Genomic DNA, 20,696 nt, shown 5'->3' on the forward strand with positions numbered 1-20,696 from the left:
GGTGGCGGGCTTCTAACTCCATTGGGCACCATCGGTAGTTTAGCCTTTGATCTGGATCACTGAAGCCCAGCGAAGCCCTGGCTGTTGACGTCGCTGGTCTGTGTCATTGTGCAACTTCACAGCTGAACAGAGCAAACAAGGCACATTGATTCAAAGTTGCTTGCATGAAAGATTCGGGCGGTGCAGTGACTCGGTGTCAGACAAATCGTCATTGGCCGTTGATGCTATATTGACGTAGGCAGGAAGCAAAGAAAACGACTGGTGATCTACGGATGGGCTAAACTACCTCAAAGACGCGACAGCCACCGCCCTTGGCCCACGGGAAGATTGGGCGGTGCGGTGTGGTGGCATTCAAGCACTGACAGTTGACTAGGATTTCTCACCTACGGCATACCTCCCACAGTATCTTTTTAGGTGTTACCTAACGTTAGGCTAATAAGTGAGGACCTACCCAGAAGGGTAATGGTAATGGCTGTGCCCCCGCTCTTGCAGAATCTGATGGTGCATGATTTGATGCGCAGAGATTGGTTCCGAAGTGATGGATTTTCAAGGGGGACTGATAGTGGACTGACCCTCTACATTTATTATTCTTTTTCTGTTATTTTGAGCTTTGGTCGGTCCTTTTCTCCGCAAAAACCGTTTGTTTGGGAGTGGCACCAACACTTGCGGTTTCCCCATGGGAGCCCCACGGTCAACATACACTGCATGTCGTACATATATTCCGTAGCTATCCCATGTTTATCACTACTACATACAAGGTACATGGCCACACTTATCAGTAAAATACACAAAGAGGGTGCATCTGGTTTTGATTTTGTTCCTTCCTCGTTCTTGAATGTAATTTGATTTCTCTGCATGTATGTATCATCGCTTAGAGCATCGGTATTGCAAATGCAAATCGCCGGCCTTGAAGCACGCCGACCATGAGACGTTACTTCGTGTTACGACGTTGACGTTTGAGGTTATGTCCCCAGGCTCTCGGCCCTATAAGGCAAGGCATACATGGTGGTTTCGGTATCCAAATTAAGAGACCATGATGATACCTAAAGTTTACTTTGGGGACTGGGTTGATCTTTGTTGGCATAACCGGTTGGTTAGGGGGGCCCGGGTACTGGGTTGCTGGGTAGCACAAGAGCAGTGATGCTTTGACAGAGTGCGCCGGTCAAGACGCGGTTGAGTATGTTGATAATTTGTTGTTGGCTAAGTTTACCATCCATGATGTACCTAAACCCTGACGGATGGCAGATCAATGGCAGGCTGGGGATTATATGTATGTACCCTTTCAATTCATTGTTTAGGTCGCAACCGATGAAACTAAAGGTAAACCGAACAGTCGGGTTCGTGCCGTTGATCTTCTAGATCGACACGAATGCCGCCCACAATGATAGCGATTATTTTTTCATTCGCTCGTTAACGTCCATGGCTAGTTTCGTTTCTTTTTCGCCTTTCTCTTGACTTGCATTCAACCTAGTCAGCGTCGCAATGGAGGGTCGCACATTTTTTGCCAGAGTTGAGAGGCTTGAGACGACCCAATCCAGCGCGCGTGCAGAGTCCCCCGGACCAGGGACTTTTGGCTTACGTTACCCCACGTTCAGCTATTACTCCAATGTTAATAATAAATTTATGCGCCAACCTTGTCTCTTGCGCCCATCCCACTTACTTTTGCGTTGACCGAAAGGGTCCACACCGCATCCATCGGTTCGATTCATCGTCGTCACAGCCAGTCGAACCCAGCAGGCCCCAGTACGGTGAATGCACACACACGATTTCATCAGTCTTTTTTTTTCGCTAAAGAAAAGTACCACGATACATACCTTTTCTTCAAATTTACCACGACTGCCTCACCTCGTACAATACAATTATCCTGCCCGTCTCAACCTTGCCAAGCTGCTGCGCCAAGCGTTGGCCTTGTCCATGATCCGATCCGGCTACGCGTCCCGTGCTTGCACTACACTAAAATAATACATGTATCCAACCTAGCCCAGCCTCAGTGAGTCCCTACGCCAAATCAGCTTGCGCTAGGTGCTGTGCGTGCCGTCTCGTCTGGTGGGGAGCTCGGGGTACTTCGTACATTACTTGGCGTCGCTTCGTCACTTATTTTTCCTCTCCCTTCCTCCCTCGTCGCCCCCCGAGTGAGGCTGATTGGGCTGGCCGCTGCGAGAGGTCGGGGCCCCTCATCTCATCCTTCACGCCGGCGCATTTTTGGGAGCACAATCGTGACCTTTTCACCACCATCATTTTAATCTATTCATTCTTCAATTGTTCCTCTGGACTCGCTAAGCCTGTCCAGCCTGTTGATTGTTACCTCGCCAGGCAAGGCTGTGTGTCCCCACAGACGAGACAGATACCTGCCGCCCGACTACCTACCACGTATTGTGAGCACCACAATGTCTCCTTAGCCTACTGGGGCGGCCAAAGCGAACGACATGAGAGCGACAGCCGGTGGGCTCTTGTCGCAATGTCTCCACTAGTATTCAGGATAAAGGTAATCCCCAGTTCTTCAAACCTCTCGTCCGGGGAAGGAGGCGCATGAAGCCAAAGTCGATGGGCCTCGTCTCTAGCCAATTACGTCTCCTGTTCGTCTTTGATACAATTGCCGATCCGTATCCTTTTGTTGCTATAGTCGATCATCCGTGACTGTTCTCCATATCTTCTATCTCCGTTCCGTGCCACTTAGCGAGTTGGCGTATCTAATTGGCAGACCTCCTGACTCAATGTAACTTAGAAAAAAATGAGCCGTCGCTTCGCCAACAATGATGCATATCTTGGTGATGCCCTCAGTAAGCCTTTACTCTCTTCTCGTCACCCGACGACTCCACCATGGTTGTCGCATCACCATACGCATCCAAGGCCGTGGGCCGGGCATTGCACGAAAACATGCGCTAACTTTCTCTTCCCAGGCCATATTCGCGATGAGGATCTGGCAGCCGACGTGGAGGCTTTCCGCGACCAGTGGCTGTCCGAGGTCGATGTCAATGATCTGAGGAGAGCTGCAATTGTGGGCAAGCATCCAAAAACCTATGAGGACATTAGTCGTGGAACCTGGACAGGGCCTACCGAGGGCCTCGTGGAGCTTGACCCCAAGGAGAAGGAGGCTCTCCTGAAAGAGCTTGAGTCTGCCATGCCCGAGCCAGGCATGGTGCTTGTCATTCTCGCCGTCTCTCTCGCTGCCTTTCTTCAAGGTCATGTACAAACCTCCATCAATGGTGCTTCACTCTACCGCGCCAATATTGGTCTACCATCAAACGAGACCACGTTTGGAATGTCACCCGACGGCAGCAATACGGAAATGTGGATGGATCGGAATATACTCAGGCCATCACAGCCATCTCCAAACGATTGGCTATTAGGAATAACAAATGCCGCCCCCTTTTTCAGCGCTGCTCTGCTGGGCTGCTGGATGGCTCTACCATTTAGCGACAGATTTGGCCGCAAAGGATCAATGATTGTGGCAGCCGCGATGGTAATGGTAACCTCGGCCCTGTTGGCCATGATTCCGGTAATCAGTACCTCGCAACCAAAATGGCAAATCATACTCGGCATCAGGATCGTCAATGGAATCGGTAGGTCCCGCTGAGTACTAGACCCTTCATGGCGCGTATTGATCATGTTCTAGGCATGGGCATCAAGGCTGTCAACACGCCAGTTCTCGCCTCCGAGACCGCAGTCGGATACTGGCGCGGTACTTCGATTCTTGCTTGGCAGCTTTGGTACGTCTGAGGACATCGTCTCCAGCTCACAACATTCATGTGCAACTTCTTAAACTAATGCATATTTCAGGGTCGCGTGTGGAATCTTCGTTGGCTTCATCCTGAACTTGTGTTTCTCCCAAGCCAAGGACGAAAATCTTGCCCTAGCATTAATTCTTGGGGCGCCAGTGGTGCCGTCAATCGTGCTCCTTGGTGTCTTGGCTGTATGTCCGGAAAGCCCTCGCTACTACCTCCGACGTGGTCCAAACTATAATCCGAAAAAAGCATATGAAATCATAAAAACTTTACGAAGAAGTCCGGTGAGTTTAATCTGTTCAGAGACCGCCAGACCTTTCACTCATCATTCTTCAAGTTGATCGCATTGCGAGATATCTATCTACTTCACAAATCAATCCAACAGGAGGTGCAAGTGCAGTACAAGAAAAACATGGATCTCAGGACATTCGTCACCTTTATGGAAACGGCTGAATTTGGTGTTTTGAAGGACTTTGTCAAGCAATTTCGAGAACTCTTTGCAAAAAGGCGCAACAGAAATCCTCTAATAAGCAGCTCCATTGCTGCCCTCGCACAGCAATTATGCGGAAGTAAGTTTCCGACGCCTTTCGACTTGTTCTCACTTGACTAACAAGCTCTCAGTTAATATTTTAGCTTTCTACTCTGGTAGGATATCTTTCCATCATGCTTGCGGATCTCATGAACGTACATGTAGCTGACATGCCCAGGGACATTTTTTAATATCTTTTCTAATAACAAGAACATTGCAATGTACTTTAGCATTGGTTTTGGTAAGTCTTTTATGAAAATTTCCTCCGCAGGAATTGTGGGCTCTAACTTGCGTTTCAGGCTTTCTCAATTTTGTCTTTGCTTTACCTGCGATCAGGCGGATCGACACAATGGGCAGACGCAGATGGCTGCTCATAACATTACCATTCATGTCGCTCATGATGGCGGCTGCAGCTCTTTCTTTCTTGGCGTTGAACAACGAATCGATACCCGAATCCCCCAAGGTCACATGCGCCTTGGTTGTTTTGTTTCTCTATCGTGAGTGATCCATGCCTCTATTGCTGACTCCAACCAAAATTAACTTTTTTTTTTTAAGTGCATACTATCTTTTATTCCCCTGGACTCGGTACGTTTCGTTCCTGCTTGAGATTTTCCTGTACACACTAACAGAGCCAGGACCTATACCCTTCACCTTGGCTGCTGAAAGGTATGTCTCTTTGCAAGCGGACTAGTTGCAGGCATATACTGATATGATATGAGTTAGCTTTCCCTTGTCTCACCGTGAAATCGTGAGTATATAGTGGCGGTGCCGGCTTTCTATTTACTGACACGAATAGGGTTGCGCTTTCGCTATATCCGTGAATCTATTCTTTGCTGCCTGCCTTTCCCTATTCTGGCCAAGGTCTGTCATCAGTTTCTTTGTCCTCTGTCTCTTCCCTTCCAAATTGAGCAAGATGACTGAACTTTGCTATAGCCTCATTGCCGGAATTAGTTCACCTGGAACTCTTGGTCTATTTTCCTTCTTTAATGTATTGGCTTGGGTACTAGTATTTCTATTCGTGGAAGAGACGCGTCGCATATCACTCGAAGACTTAGACTACATCTACGCTGTATCCAAGAGCAAGTTTTGGAAATTCCAGCTGTACGAATATGCGCCTTGGGTATTGAAGGGATTTGTTTTGTCCATCTTTGGAAAAAGGCAAGCATCCACGGATGATGCCACCGACGATGAGTCGATATCGCAGCACCCGCGGCATGGACCTCGCCCGCAACTGTACAAACCACCTGACTTTGACAGCGATCAGCTGGACCAGTCAGGCTCCGAGGTGGAAATGGACGATTTCGATCCGGATGGGATTTCGGAAGTGAGTCGCGCGTAACCTCTTGCTATTGCTTTGGTACCATATGTTACAAAACCAATGATATTAAGATTCTGACATTACCCGTCAGGTCATTTCAAACAAACCAGATCCCAGATGATGTCAGCAAATCGGCAAATTTTGCAGCCGTAGCAATTTATCAAAATGTCTTGTTATGTGGCATTCAGATGATGTCCTATTACTTTTCTTGGCACCAATTGGTGCCAATTGGTGCAAAATGTAACATGAACATTCATGACTGTTGGTTGAGATGTCCCAAGAAGTACATGATCAAGTATAGAATACTGCAGCCAACTCAGAACCCACTTCCACAATGATACCAGGGCCCAAACCCTGTCAAGTCAACCTCAGTCCTACCTTGCCCTTGCAGCAAGAGCACAAAGGTGTGCTGACTACCTAGCCGTGTTCCTGACCGAGAAGCTTCAAATCCCGTTCCAGAAGCCTTCTAGAACAAAGAGGGCTGATTGCAGCCACAAGATTCCACGTGCTATAGACGTCATTGTACACATTCCAACGGGTCCGCACCGATGTGCTCATGCCGGGTCCCTGGCTCTCATGCAACCAACAACCCCCCATGTTCAAGTAGGAACATGGGCTGAGGCCACTGGTACCAACACGGCAGCAGTTGGTAAGGCAGCACAATCGTGACCACGCCCTTGCCTGTCAATTACCGGGACCATGGACGCGGTTCACTTCCTCTGCCCTCCCATTCGGGTCACAATACGGTAGGACCAGTCCTGCGACTCCTTTTCCCCCACGCGAAGCAGCTTCTTTTTCTTCTTGAGCCAACTGCTGTCAACGGGAAACACCACGACAATATGTTCTCGTCTTTAGACTCATGGAAAGCACCAACCAAGTTGTGAGTCATTGGCGATCAGGCAGCACGATAGCTTCAGCACGTCTATCGTGGAAGTTACGACCTGAGCTCGTCGCGAATCACTAAATAGCCATGGCATGTTGTTTCTAAGAGACAAGACTACAAGGCAACTCTATAGTTGATTGATCAAACCCCCTTTGCCAATCCTTTTCATCGCCCGTCCGTCCTCAAGCAACGCCCAAAAGCGGGCGGATCAGTGGCATGACCCGCCATTATAAACAAAACCTTCCATTGGCCATTTACGAATCTTGATCCAATGGTACCTGTCCCACAGGTGAAGAGAATAGGCAACCCAGCACTATAATAGCCACATGAAAACCATTCTGAGAAGTGACAAGAAGGCTCGCCATGGCATCTCACTCCGACGCATCAGCCGCGAGCTCATCCCAAACTCGGTAGGTCCCGAGGGCGCAAGTGGTCTAAAATCGTCGAGTCACGTCTTTGATTCTCTGAGATAGATCTTTGAAAAAAGCTAATCAAGAGCACTTGCTGATAGGCAATCAACACAAGGCAAGAACACACCCAAGTCCGTTAGGGACTATGTATCCGGGGGCCAGACGACGCCCGTCGAACACTTGTCGGCAGGGGGTGGAAAACCAACCGCGGTGAAGGACAAGGTCGAAAAGGCAAAAAAGGCTATCGATAAATGGGAACAAGAATGGAAGAATGCCAGCGGTGGGACGTGATGGTTGTATGTTGTGTCCCGTGTGGATCCAATGGGTCCTGGAATCGACAGCACTTGGTCTTGCAAAGATTAAGGATGCAAGAATTACGTCCAGATCAATCACTTGTGAGGTCAGTGTGGGTATAAGGGTTGCTGAACATGATGCTAGGATTTTCCATCTCTTTGAATCAGCTTGGAGTCGGCTCTTGTAATTTGGCATCATTCTTGTTCTGGCTTGGCTTTGCCGGTCCTGTATCATTTAACACAGTTTTCTTGCTTTACCATGGACTATCAGATTCTTATGCAGATGAGAAGTTGTGTCTCTAGACATCCATCATGATGTCCGGGGTATAGCTCTTGAAACTCTTGGGCTTACCGTCTGAACCATGTCAACAATAACCACCAGCATGGCCAGTCGTGCCTCTATTGACATTTAATAGCAGATCCAGGCATCATGCCGTCGATTCTCATTCCACTTTCATTGCAAACAGGCACTTTGCTGTCTCGGGGAACTTAATCGTATCTCCACGTTCTTGTCTCTCAATCAAGCAAGATACGTCAATAGTCAACAAGCAATGACGGGGGGGGATGTTTAGAAGGATGATGAATCTGAACAATTTCATATTCCACATATATTTTGAATCCGGTATATCCTGTCTGCAGTACGAACAGACCAGTGTTTGAAATGGAGATCTCCTCGGCGATGCGATGCGCTTTGCTTTATATTATCATCGTTGCCGTTGTTACTTTTCAACCAAGATGCCTCAAAGTCAGGAAAGGATGCGCTGGGAACTAATTTGAACACACTGAGAATCTTTACATATGAGAAACATAAAAAGATTTATCTGGTTGTTTCCTTTCTTCAATGTCGCAATTAGATGTCGCCATCTCACGACCATTGGCAGGCTCATCATGAACAGCACAATTGCAGGAGAGAAGAGATGATGGAAAGGAACAACCACTGTTATACGCGCGAGATGTATATAGGTTAAATAAGTCCCAGGTTGCCTTGATTACTCTACCGACAGCAAAACATGGTCTTTTTTCATAGGCATCGGGACCCTTGAGACCAGATTTAATGTCTCCACTTTTCTGGCTGCTGCAGATCCTCCATGAATCGCGACCCAAGACGGATAATTTCATCGCGCTCAGAGGCACGTGAAAAGTCACCTTTACATGAACAACAACAAATGAAAAGATTCTGTATCTAGAACCTACAATCTCCCTTCTGCTCGTGGTTGCCCAATGCCACCGGCCACTGCATCATCACGGCCAATACTTGTCGTGGCGCAAGCCGTCTCTGGCATCTCTAGGAGAAGACTCCAGTTTTTTCATCCTCTGCAACGGCAAACGCCGCCGCTGCAGCAGCACGCCTACATTTCGGCGCGGCACATTTGCACTTCGCCAGCGACAGCGCCGACTGCTTCTTTACCGGCCGTCGCGGACTGTAATAGTCCCAGAATCACAACACGGGAGCCGCTGTCCAGTGGTGATGAAAAGCACAGTACCACTGTCAACATCATGAGCCCCCGAGACTTTTATGGCGGGCGCGCAAATGCGCAGCAGCCGCCGCCGCCACCATTTAACCCGTTCGCTGGAGTCTTTGCGCCCACAATGATGATGCCGATGCAGGCGCCTACATTTACTCCGTGGTCGTCGCAGCCACCGTACAGTGGACAGGACTACAATCACCACCAAAACCATCATTGGCAAGGGCACCAGGGCCAAGGGCAGGCGCAGGCCGATGAGGTCGTCGCATTAGACGCGGCAGAGGACAGTGATTCGTCGCCCAGCGTGGGAGGAGAGCCGACGCCCCAGTCGACGCCTCATCAAACGCAGACAACTGGGATACCCATTCTCGATGGATCATCATCTGCCAAGAAGCCGCATAAAAAGAAGCAAAAGAAGCTGCAGCAGCGACAGCAACAACAACAACAACAGCAGCAGCAGCAGGCCGAGGCAACCACGGCCACGACGAGACCAGCCAAGAAGCGACCCTACGCCAAACCCACTGCAGGATCCGGCGGCGTGCCCAACCCGAGCACGGCCTACATTGCACAGTCGGCGCGGCCTCCGTCGACTCTGGCAGTGCCGCGGCGGATCCTGGTCATCATTGACCTCAACGGCACGCTGCTGCACCGGCCCAACTCGAAAAAGTCGTCGACCTTTGTGGAGCGGCCGTTTACCCGGACCTTTCTGCAGTACTGCCTGCAGACCTTTGTCGTGGCCATCTGGTCGTCGGCCAAGCCCGAAAACGTGGGCAAGATGGTGCCGCAGATCCTGTCGCCGGCCGACCAGGAGCGCCTCGTCGCCGTCTGGGGCCGCGACACCCTGGGCCTCAGCGCCGACGACTACAACCAGCGCGTGCAGTGCTACAAGCGCCTGGAGCGCTTCTGGGGCGACGAGTCCGTCGCCACCAGCCACCCCGAGGCGCACCTGGGCCGGCGCTGGGACCAGACCAACACCGTGCTCATTGACGACTCCAAAGAAAAGGCGCGCTCGCAGCCGTACAATATCATCCAGCTGCCCGAGTTTGAGGGCGACATTGAGGAGGGCGGCTACGTGCTGCCCCAGGTTCATAATTACCTCAATGAGCTGGCTTTTCAGCGCGATATTAGTTCCTTTATTCGCGAGAAGCCGTTCAAGTTTGACCCTTCCTTTACACTAGCTGCAGCCTAGATAAAGAGAAGAGCAAAGACTTGAAAGGCTAGTATTCAAGCGCATCAACGCAAAGACAGCAGGGTGAAAGATCATTACATCCGTTTCCTCGCGTCGGGGTGGAGACATGACCAAAACAACAAACCCCCAGCAAGCATCACCACGAAAACTGGTTTGGCAATACTTGCATATAGATCTATTTTTCTCTTCCGCCGCAAATGAATATATAGAGCCCAGAACCGGGAAGACATGGAACATGTAGATGAAATCCATCTACATGAGAAGAGCGATATCTAACAATACGGCAACGATACATGCCAAAGGACTTGTAAAGACTTTGCGTCATGAAATATGCAAGGCATAGAGGCAGTATGGAATGTACATTTTGAGGCTTGAAAACAGGATTGGAATCGGGGCTGATGTCGATAGACGGACTGCACCCCAAGATATGAACATGTAGATGTAAAGATACACACACACACGCACACACGCACGCCCAATAAGAGAAAAGGAAGGGATGGATGAATACAGATATAGACAATAATTGTGTGGCAGAGTCTAGACCACACTCAAAATATCACGGCATTCTGTACAGTCATTGCCATGACGGATAATAAACAAACACAAACATGGCGACACTCCGTAAATTTAGACAACAATCTCTGGAACTTGTTCACGCCATAGATTTTGATATATTCTCTCCAAACAACACCAATGCAATGCGCCGCCCACCTCATTCCCAGAGATGGAAAATGGTGGTAAAAAAAGCACATGCTGGGCGCGGCTCCGCTGTTGCGCATACACAAGTCGCGTCGAGTTGGCCTCTTTGGCATTTCCACATCATGTGTGCGCATCATGAATGAAGAGCTGCATTTTGTTTCAAGCATGATTGTTTCTTTTGTCCTATCCTTCTATCTTTCTTCCCCCGGTTCTTTTGTATCGTTGCTAATATTATGCATACGCCCCTCCTCCTCAAGTACCTAGGCTTGCAATTCAAATTTGTTCCCACATTCGCCAACTACCACAGTTCAATCAACCCCCCCAATTTACGAGGGAAAAAAATTTACCATGTACTGATTGGGCTGCTGCTACTCCATTCAGCATATGTATGTATGTGTGGCAGGAGACCTAGGAAAATAAATAGCTCTCTCGTATAGACCTAGACATGCAAATCTCGTATTTGCGACAATTCTCCAGAGGGCCTGGTTGTCATGTACATTGCCTGGCGAAATCGTTAAACCCCTGTCAGAAAGAGTGATGGTGTCAAATGCTGAGGTGTACTGTTGGGGAAAAAAAGAATCCCTCCATATATCTCTGACTTGGTAGTAATTAAATGCAGCCGCAGTCATGTTTTGCTTATCCCGAGTCATGACGGTGATATTGTGTAGCGCGACCCGTGTCAGCTCACCGGGGTAAAAGGGACATTGCATCGTCGCGAGCGAGGCTGGGATCAAATATACTCTCGTTTATTTTGTTATTGCTTGCCTTTTCTACCATCATCTTTTGTTTTCCCTGATTCTGGGGTGTCTTTGCTTGGATATATTGGGTCCTAGACCAGGAACAAACCGATCTATATGGCCACTAGTTCCGGTCAATATGGAACGTATTCCTATAAAAATAAATCAATGCTGGGATGGGTGGTGCGGGAGGTCGGGAGATGCCATTAACACTACATGCCTAGGGCCAGTCTTAGTCATCTGCAGATGGCCCGAAACAGCGGGAATAGAATTGAGACAATGACGCACATATGGTAATCTCTGGCCTGCCCTTATATCATTAACCAAATATGGTCACTCCGCAATCCATGTTTATCTTTTCTTTTCCTCGTTGGCTGAAGGTCATGAGAGTCCCGGGAGCGCGGCACTGCTGCAGAAGGTGATCAGTAGTACAAGGTACGCAGTCAATCTTTGGCAGCCCAGCCACCAGGGCTGCACCATTGGACAGCGATCGCAGGCGAAGTCCAATTTGTTGGAAAAGCAATTCATTTGTCCGACCTGGGGGTTTGCCGACGGCATGACAAAAGCTGAAACTCTGAAACAGAGAATTGGTTGCAACAGTCGTAGAGTCCCAACAGTGTGGTAATATAAGGTTGGCATTATAGGCGGCCAGAGACACGGATACGCTAAAACAAAATCGACGGGAAGCAACCGGCTGCTGTGGGGGAGAGGATGGATCTTCCCGCAATTCACAGTGTCCAGATTTTGAGATCGTCCACATATCTCCGAACTCACCAGTGGATTCGTTCCTTGTCCTGCGTACTATTGCAACAATGTTTCGCAGAAAGCCAAGCCGGTGCAAATAGTACATAGCCTCCTCGGAGACCGGCTAACTTAAAACTTGTTTGCAGCAGTCGTCGGTCTGCAAGGGGCACATGCTGCTGACAAAGCCATCTCTGGTCCCCCCCATGTTGATTGCACTACAGCAGAACACTGCAGACCGGTATTATATTGCCTATGCATTATCGACTGGGGGTATTGTTTCGTGGGAAGCCTATATCATTCGACAGGCGGTTGAGGCGACGGGCAAAGCAAGTGACGTCCTTTGCCAATTCGTCAGATTAATGATCAGCCACAAAAGGGGGTGCATAAAAGAAAAGCGAAGAGGGAATGCAGGACTGTCGCGGACTTGGCCGAATCGGCCGGAAAACACCAGAAGGAATCCACCCAGCTTGAAATCTGTCATCTTAAGGCTGCAGCCTTGCAAAAGGTGATCTCCGGAACCCTTGCTCGATGGCTGGGCCTTTGGGGGCGGATCTGTTCAGGCAGAGGGGTTTGCGTATAATTGTGACAGCTCATCGTCGTCAAATTTCGGATCCCCGGTCATGTTGTTGGCTGGCAGCTTTAGCTGCCAGGGTGGTTTCTGCGACAGATCCCTTGCTCTATATTCTTCTCCATGCACTCCTCTCAGCTCTCGAGGATTCATTCAATGGGCACAGCTTGTAGCTGAGACACTTACTCCTGAATCGTTACAATGACTATTACATACGACAAGTTAAGCTGAGGCCCATAAACTCAGCAGCAGTGGGGAGAGGGGTCCGCCACAAAGACCCTTGAACGATCATGCATCCGGTCTGGGTACATAGTAGTCTGGACGTGCCATTGCCAAACCCTGGCGGAGGGGCGATGGATCCTCCCCCTTCTGGTCCAGGCAGATGCTATTACAAGTACCGTACTGCTTTTGGGCGAGAGAGGAGCTGCCATCTCTCCGGGGGTCCTCCGCGCCCGATCGATAAACAGGGCGGCGTTTCTCTCTGAGCCAATGAGAAGACGCAGTCGACCGTAAATGGCAATTCGCCAAGTCACTATGTCGAGCGATTCCTCGTGATCATGTCTCATAGTAGAAGACAAGTGATCTCTGCTTTGGTTGGGGCTGCGATACCCTCTCAAGAGTTGCCACACCACCTGCACATCTTTCATGGCCATGTGACACAGTGCTTTGCAGGTTGTTCTTGAGCTCCGACTCCCATCTTGTTGGATGGCACTGGTGAACGTGATCTGTAGTGCTCAACATGGACCCATGTTATTTCAAGTCTCTCTTCTTCACCGGGGGGGCGAAGAAGCATAACCATCAGGCCCGAGAGGGTTGCCATTAGGCGCCCATGGTCGTTGACCGGGGTTCGACGCCCCTCTGCAGAGCAGATGGGCAGTGCTACTCCGGAAATAATCAATTCCCCTGATTTTCCCTTTCATGATTTCCGGTCCTCGACAGAATCATGGGAGAAAGGTGACGAGACGACCTCCTAAACGGCTGCGGTAATAGGTACCGTGTAGTACTGACGACCAGGCGGAGCACACATAGCACCCAGCGAACCTAGCCACAGCAGCTAGCATTGGGAGGAACCCCATGAGGGTGGAGCCATAGCTGAATGCTACGTGATATTTTGTATCATGGCTGCTGGAGACATGTGCCCAATGAGTAGCAAGGGTGCGAAAGGATGGCTATGACATTTCAGCATCATGTCTGATAATTGGGTAGCCACGGACCCGAGTCTTTGGGATCATAGCATGCAGCAGTTCGCAGGAGCAGTCTCGGCGTAAGGGTGGTCGAATCAGTGGCTGAATTTTGACGGGTAAGGCGCAGGTCCGACAAAGGCGAAGTACGGACAGTCTGAGTCAAATAATTGCTTTTTATCATTGTTCACCCATCGACCATTGGGCTTTTGCTAAGGCTGAGAGAGATGGATGGTAATGATGATGATGCGTAGTCTAGATCGTGTTTGGTGATTACCTACCTAGTAGGCAGACAGACAAGTGGTAAATGGATGCTGATCCCCCAGACGTCGATCTGGGGCTGGCTCAATAGTGCCCAATTGCGGAGGCTTGTCGCTGGGTAGTGTGTCGCTTGGTATACCGATTAGAGTATTCTTTTTTCTTTTTCCACCCTCGTTTCTTTTCTACATCTTTGGCAGATTGACGCCTGATAGAATTTCGAGAGGAGGATTTGATCCGTTATTCCAGGCTGAACAACCAAGGTAGGGCCGAAGCTTGGGTGGTGGTGGTGGTGGTTGTTCTTGTTGCGCCTGCCTTCAGGGGCGTGAAGCCCAAGTAGGCATGTATGTACATTCCTGTGCGGCTACATTAGCGTCAACCACAGGCTTTAGTATACTAGGTACAAGCTAGGTACTGTACATCACATATCTGATTATGTATTCACTGCAAACACTAGCTCCTCCAAATTGTACATAGTTCAGGTACAATACCGCTGGTTGGATGGTCGTATTGTGTTGGAATATGCATGGGCAAAAAACGAAAAGACCCTTGAATGTTCGCATACACACCATTTCACCAGAATGGCACTTAATTCCACCATGTCACTGGTCGAATGCGCAAGGCGCCGAGAAATGATCTTCAACCGTCTTGTCCATATTCGCCGATTGGGCATTGTTTGTGCCCAATGAAAACGCCTCCCATGACGACGTCGCCTCACAATTATAACCCATTCTTCAATGGTCTTTAGTATAGACTTACACAAGAGAAATAATAGAATTAAAGAGAAAAAAAAGAGGCGACAAGGTAGGTATATCCTTATCATTTTATTTTGTTTTTTTCTTTCACTACTTGCTTGTTTGATATCGTCTCTGATGCAAATAATACAAGTCAATTTCGAATTGCCTGGCCATGTACATGTACAAGCCCCGGGGTATTACCAGCTACCTAAGTGAGATACATACGCTGTCATCCATTAGACCATCAATTAATAATGACCAAAACACCAAAGGCTTTCTTTCCTAGTAGCCTCCCCGCCAAGTCATGATTGCCCGTGAGGGCAGACGAGTCTTTCTTTCTCTATATTTCTTTTTGCCCCTGTGTATGCTCCCTCAGGGCCACCAGGGTATCTCTCTTCCGAGCTCACCCATGTACACAGATACAAGTAATCAATAACCAAAATTCCCCTTTCCGTTAGAATTCCTTTTCAAGCTGCTCTTTTTTTTGTTCTCCCTTTCGGGTTTTCTTTGCGGTTTTGTTCCTGTTTGTTTCCTCCATTCCCTAGCCTTGGTAATGACCCAGGGCAGAGGCTTTCCCAATTTGCAAATCCCTGTGATTCCGTTCCGTCATTTCTGCGTCGACATCCTCGTTGCCCGATTGCCAGCTTCGCCCCAAATGTCCTGGGGGGTCAGATGCATATGATCGGGCAACAAGAGGTATTATCGTTGCCTCGTAGCATTCATTGGTTCTCTCTCACATAATGCGATGCCATCGCTCCTCCTCGCCCAGACCGGTGTCGTAGTTTCTGGGATGATCCTTCCAAAGCACTGCTAACGACAGGGGAATCATTGCTCAACAGACAAATTCAAATCCATCGAAGACAGCCTCGGAGCTCTGGGCTTCGAGGGCAAAGATGGTATAGTACATCAAATTCCAATAACAATAGCGCCCATGTCCACGCACTCGATGCATAGCACTAGGGAACAGAACATGAGGCTTGTGGAATAATTCGCTTAGCGGGAAGCACTGTGGCTTGGCCCGGCAGCATTGGTGCTCGTGTCGGCGTCATCGTTGTTGTTGCCGCCGTAGAGATCAAGACACTCTGTCAGGACTGCAACCAAATTAGTACTTTTGCAAAACCACCAATCGGATTCGCTGAGATGGGCACTTACTCTCCACAATATGTTCTTCCCACACGCCATATTCGTAGTCCACCAGACCATGGCGCTCGATTCCATCGCACATTCGAACCAGTTCCTTGCCCATCTTATTCAGCCTTTCTTCTGTGATCAATGTCTGGCCCCTCTGAGGGGCAATGCCGGATTCGACCATGTCCTTCTGCTTTTGTAACAGTCCAAGCCATGCATGGTTAAAGTCATTCCAGAGCTTGATGCGGTCGTGGTGAAGTTCGGGGTTGTCAACAACTAGACCTAAAGACAAGGTTGATTTTAGCATACTGCCTTTGTTTGTATGCAGAGAGAGAGAAAAGAGTGAAAAATCCTTACCCAGCTCATTTGCCTTTGACAAGAGCCAATCAGATACACTGAGGAGAGAGTCGCTGGCTGTCATTAGGACACCGTTCCGAATATTGGTGAAGATCTCCTTCAGAGCTGATTGATATTCGTTATAAGCCTGCCCCATGTGGCCGTAATCCTCTTCCTCCTGTTGGACAGGCTGCTCTTGCGGCGCGCTCGCCTGTGACATTCCGCTCATTGACGCCATTCCGCTGGGGTAGTTCTGAAGCATGGCGCGTTGGTCTCCCGGGCTTTGTTGATATACTGCAGAAGTGCTCGAAGAAGTCCCTTGACCTTGCAAACCAGACGCAGCAGCCGAGTTGGTTGGTTCACCCGGGAAGTAGGGGGCGGCCACATCGGTTGGCATAATCTGCATTGCTGCAGGCTGCCGAGACGGAAACTGTTGACTCGTATCGTAGACGGCACTTTGCGCACCCGCTTGCGGGACGTTGTACATCATGGGAGTGTTGTAGGCGCCGAAATTCTGTGTTGTTTGCCTCGTATCCTGCCCATACTCGGATTGGTATGGCATTGTGTTTTGTGGCATGGCGGTCGAGAAAGCCGCGGCTTGTTCCTGATAGTAGCCGCTGTACCCACCCGTTGCTCCCATGCCTCGTGCCGTCGTAGGGGACGTGTTGAGAGACGCGGGGCGATACCTGTCAGACGCGCCTGTGCTTGCGCCGTACGGTCTCCTCTGCGCATTTGGATCGGGGTATCTTGAATTCGAAGTTGTGTTTATAGGCGCTTCGTTCTGCCTCCTCCTACGCGCGTTTTCATCCATGCCACGGTCGTACTGATTGCCTGACGTCTGGAGTGGTGATCCAAGCCGGTGGTGTACCTCCGGCAGCGGAGTGGGCGTAGAGTAGATTAAGGCCAGTTTGCTTCTAGAGCCGGCCGCGAGACCGACTTTGTTGGAAATAGGCGACGAACCGACACGTATCGCTTGTGTCTACAAAGAGGCAGAACTTTTCCTGATACCCAGTGGTGGTGTAGGTTGGCGCGCGTTGTGTAGCTTACCACAAAGTACGCAGGACCAGTAAGAGGACTTATCGCAAGGTCCTGCCAAGTGGATGATATTAACTTGGTTCGTGGTTGACAGTCGCGCTGCAGACTATGTTCCTGGTGACAAAGAAAATTCCGGTCTTTCCTCTGCTTTTCTCTCTCCTCTAGGGATGGTGGCGGTGATATATGGTGGGACTATTGGCAGCCTTGAAGGAGCGAGTGGTTTATTTTTTTCTTCTTCTTTCCTTCTTGACTTTTGGGAAAGGAAGGCGGCGCAACAGGGAATGAAATAATCAAGGACTGCCTGCCGAGTGAAGGAACACGTCCAAGTGGCAGACTCAGAGGACCCTCGATCTGTATGTACTAAAAGAGCGGAAAGCTTTGATTCATGCCTTAATCGTAGACACAGTAGTAGTAGGGATGATGATGTCCCCGCCGTCGGTCCTCCCAGATTTGACCTTGACCTTGACCTCTCTAGATCCTTGGGCCGGAGTCGTAAACAGAAAAAAAAAATAGCCCGAGTGGGGGAGAGGTAGTGTACCGACTTGTTAACGGTTGTCACTATTGGTACTAGGAGTATCCCGGAAGAGATTACAGAGGTACTCAGGCGGAACAAGCAGTGACCTTGCGTCGTCTTCGTTCAGATAGAAAGCCGCACCAGGGTCTCACGAGCAGGCAGGCTGGTGGTAGGTGCTTTGATTTGGGCGATCCGCTTTGCCTTTGACTATAGACGTTGACGGAGGGGAATAGTAGAAAAAGAAGACGAGGTTGACAGGGCAATGTTGCTTCCAAATAGTCCTGAAGCCAATGGTGTCTGGTTTCTGGTGAATCAATGAGGACTTTTGAACGGGTGGTAGGAGTATTGATATGACCAGGAGGACAAGCAGGTGGTGCGGACGGAACCTTGGAGGCTGCTATATTGGCGGAGAAAGAGGAGGGTCACCAGGCGTGATGTTACTTGAGTAGCTGGAAATGTATGAGGAGCATGACCAGGGCAAAAGCAGAGAAAGAAAACAGACGAAAGCCGAATGGGGAATACGGTCAGGCTGACGGTTGGTGTTGTGTACTTGGAGTGGAGACGGCCTGGTTGTTAAATGTCGGAGGATTTTCATCTAGCACATCGGTGATCTCCTTGTTGACATTGGCCGCGGTGTGAACAGGTAGGCGATACCGCACGGCAGTGATGTCGTCCGGGAAAGAGGTCAGTCGGACTAGTGGTAAGTAGGTAGTAGTGTACTGTGTAGAGAACACGACCAGTGAAAAAAAAAGTAAGTCTTTTTTTTTTCTTAGTCCGGCAATATAATCTAGTGTAGTCAGATGGTGCCAGACGGGGAAAGGGCAAGGCGAAGAGGTCCCATTTGAGTGACTTCTTTTTTAGAGTGATGAGCAGGTAGTAGTAGGTAAAACAACTGAGGAAAGAGAGAGTGTGTGGATCGACTCGGGGGGGTCTTAGCTAGACTAGCTGGTAATATCCAGGTTTCGACGTCTTGATCTTGCTTTCGCACGTACCCTGGGGCTGTGGGTAGGACATGGGAGAAAAACATTGATAAATTGATTAATCGACGGGTTGATTGGATCGATGCTGAAAAGGGAAAGTAGACAAAAAAAAAATATGCCCCCAAGGTTACGAATAGCTCACTCGCGCAGTTCAGTGGAAACGTTGATTGATGCACCATTGATGGGGGAAAAGAAAAGCGTAAAGTGGGAATACAAGTTATCATTGAAATAGAAGGACTACATGGGTCATGATTTAGGTACTTAGCTCTTGGCAAAGATTCCTGGCAGAAAAATACGGGATTCGGTTTGGTCTCTGTCGTTTAATCTTTTTATCTTATTTTATTTTCACCCTCCTTATCCTTCATTTAGCTTTTTTCTTACTATCTCTCTTTTTTTCTTCCCTCTTCCCTGGTGACCGACGGAGAGAGCGAAAATGGCGTGCACAGGCAATCAATGTGGATGCCAGGCCTGAGCTACATTATGGACTAGCATTTACTTAGTTCGGTACCAACTAGATTATGCCACACCCAGGTGTCAGTCAAGTGACTGAATTAGCAACTGTAAGCTATATCTAGGTATGTATGCTTTTTTTCCCATCCCCCTTGAGTTGGAGGAGGGTGGCCCGAGAGGCTGTAAAATCCTAGCAGAACGGGATTGCACACGAAGGGGGAAAAAAAAAAAAGGATGGAAGAAAGCCTTTCAAAAGGTACGGCGCATGTGGTAATTGCCTTCCCGTTCCTTTTTTTTTTTCAATTCGGGGGACCTAAGACCAACCCTGAAGTACGTATGAGGTAGGGCAGGAAGAAGGGAGGGAAAAAAGCAAGGTGAGCTTCGAATGCTTCCTAAGCTCCGAGTTGGTGGGTTAGGTTTCCCAAGGGTGACTAAGCCCAGCCCGGGTCTGACGCAACGCGCAGACTGGGAAGGGGTTGCGAGAAGATTGGCGATTGCCTCAAGGATACGATACCTGATCCTGTCCGTGATCAACTGCTGGGACGCAGGCTTCAGGCTTCAGACGAGCAGGAGCGGAGGCCAACCCGAACGCTAAGATAGTCACGACCTTCTTTCTGTCAGGGTCCGCAGCTCTGGGGTTGTCGGGCCGGCGATTGCTTTCTTTGTCTTCTCTCAATGCTATTTCATGAGGATATATTAAATGAGAAACCGCGCGTGCGCTTGCCACTTGTAAATCACGGGCAGGCACTGAACAGTATGCATGCAGGCTTGGCAAAAGACATTAAAAAAAAGGGGACCATCTCAAACAAGGTTGATGGGAGGCACTGCCTCAAAACTCCTTTGTGAGTCCCCGGAAAGTAGAAGATAATTGAGGACGACGGTAAGAAGACTTCTCGTAACTACCTACTTTTGCTGTTCGGATGCCGCCTGACTTCGTTTACGTACCTACATTATGGTAGCCCCGATGAAGAATTGGCTCTCAATGGTGCATGAAGTGCGGCGGTTAAAGGTTAAAAGAGACCGACCAGGAATCGAGGTGTGACTTGCATCGATACCCTTCAAGTTTTAATGCACCCAAGTGCCGGGCCCCGAGTGGCGGAGAGCTGTGCCGCATTGAATTATACATGTACCTCTTGCTATTGTAGGTACCGAGGTAGTATAGCTTTCAATGTTTGTTGGATTATCATCGAGACATTCGTTTGCGGCAAGATTCAAAATCTTATTGTAGGTCATGAATGTTGGTAACGACCTCCAACAATCTTAAAAGCATTCAAATTCAGCCATACTCAACCTTGAACCGACGAGATTAGGGCAGAATATGACTCTTCAGTTTGCTAGATCCGCGCGGCACAGTCTCCTAGGGAACTGCCGCCTCGACGACAAAGAATCATCATGGACCCGGTAACAAAAAGTTGGTGCCGATGTGTTGGAATCATGTAATGAATAGCAGCTTGGTGGGCTGTCGAATATCTACAGTGGGGAGTGTGTTTTGACTCGAGATATTGACATATTTGCA

At 49.1% G+C, this 20,696-nt stretch overlaps 3 protein-coding genes across 3 annotated transcripts; 2 read left to right on the forward strand and 1 right to left on the reverse strand.

Annotated features, from left to right (window-relative positions):
- Positions 1 to 2,731: 2,731 nt before the first annotated feature.
- PFICI_10932 (uncharacterized protein) lies at positions 2,732 to 5,593 on the forward strand (the record flags this gene model as incomplete). The annotated part of the gene is made up of 12 exons (XM_007839513.1): positions 2,732 to 2,780; positions 2,901 to 3,563; positions 3,617 to 3,710; positions 3,781 to 4,009; positions 4,063 to 4,294; positions 4,347 to 4,370; positions 4,433 to 4,495; positions 4,554 to 4,732; positions 4,862 to 4,920; positions 4,978 to 5,002; positions 5,051 to 5,115; positions 5,188 to 5,593. 12 exons carry the CDS (start codon positions 2,732 to 2,734, stop codon positions 5,591 to 5,593), a joined length of 2,088 nt encoding a protein of 695 aa, XP_007837704.1.
- A 2,786-nt stretch (positions 5,594 to 8,379) lies between these two features.
- PFICI_10933 (uncharacterized protein) lies at positions 8,380 to 9,813 on the forward strand (the record flags this gene model as incomplete). The annotated part of the gene is made up of 1 exon (XM_007839514.1): positions 8,380 to 9,813. One exon carries the CDS (start codon positions 8,380 to 8,382, stop codon positions 9,811 to 9,813), a length of 1,434 nt encoding a protein of 477 aa, XP_007837705.1.
- Positions 9,814 to 15,730: 5,917 nt separating this feature from the next.
- On the reverse strand, positions 15,731 to 17,012 carry PFICI_10934 (uncharacterized protein; the record flags this gene model as incomplete). Its single annotated transcript, XM_007839515.1, has 3 exons — positions 15,731 to 15,828; positions 15,890 to 16,147; positions 16,223 to 17,012. The coding sequence occupies 3 exons, from the start codon at positions 17,010 to 17,012 to the stop codon at positions 15,731 to 15,733; spliced, it is 1,146 nt and encodes a 381-aa protein (XP_007837706.1).
- Positions 17,013 to 20,696: the final 3,684 nt, after the last annotated feature.

This window comes from Pestalotiopsis fici (genome assembly GCF_000516985.1).
Source record: "Pestalotiopsis fici W106-1 unplaced genomic scaffold PFICI_Scf_8, whole genome shotgun sequence".
NCBI lineage: Eukaryota > Fungi > Ascomycota > Sordariomycetes > Amphisphaeriales > Sporocadaceae > Pestalotiopsis > Pestalotiopsis fici.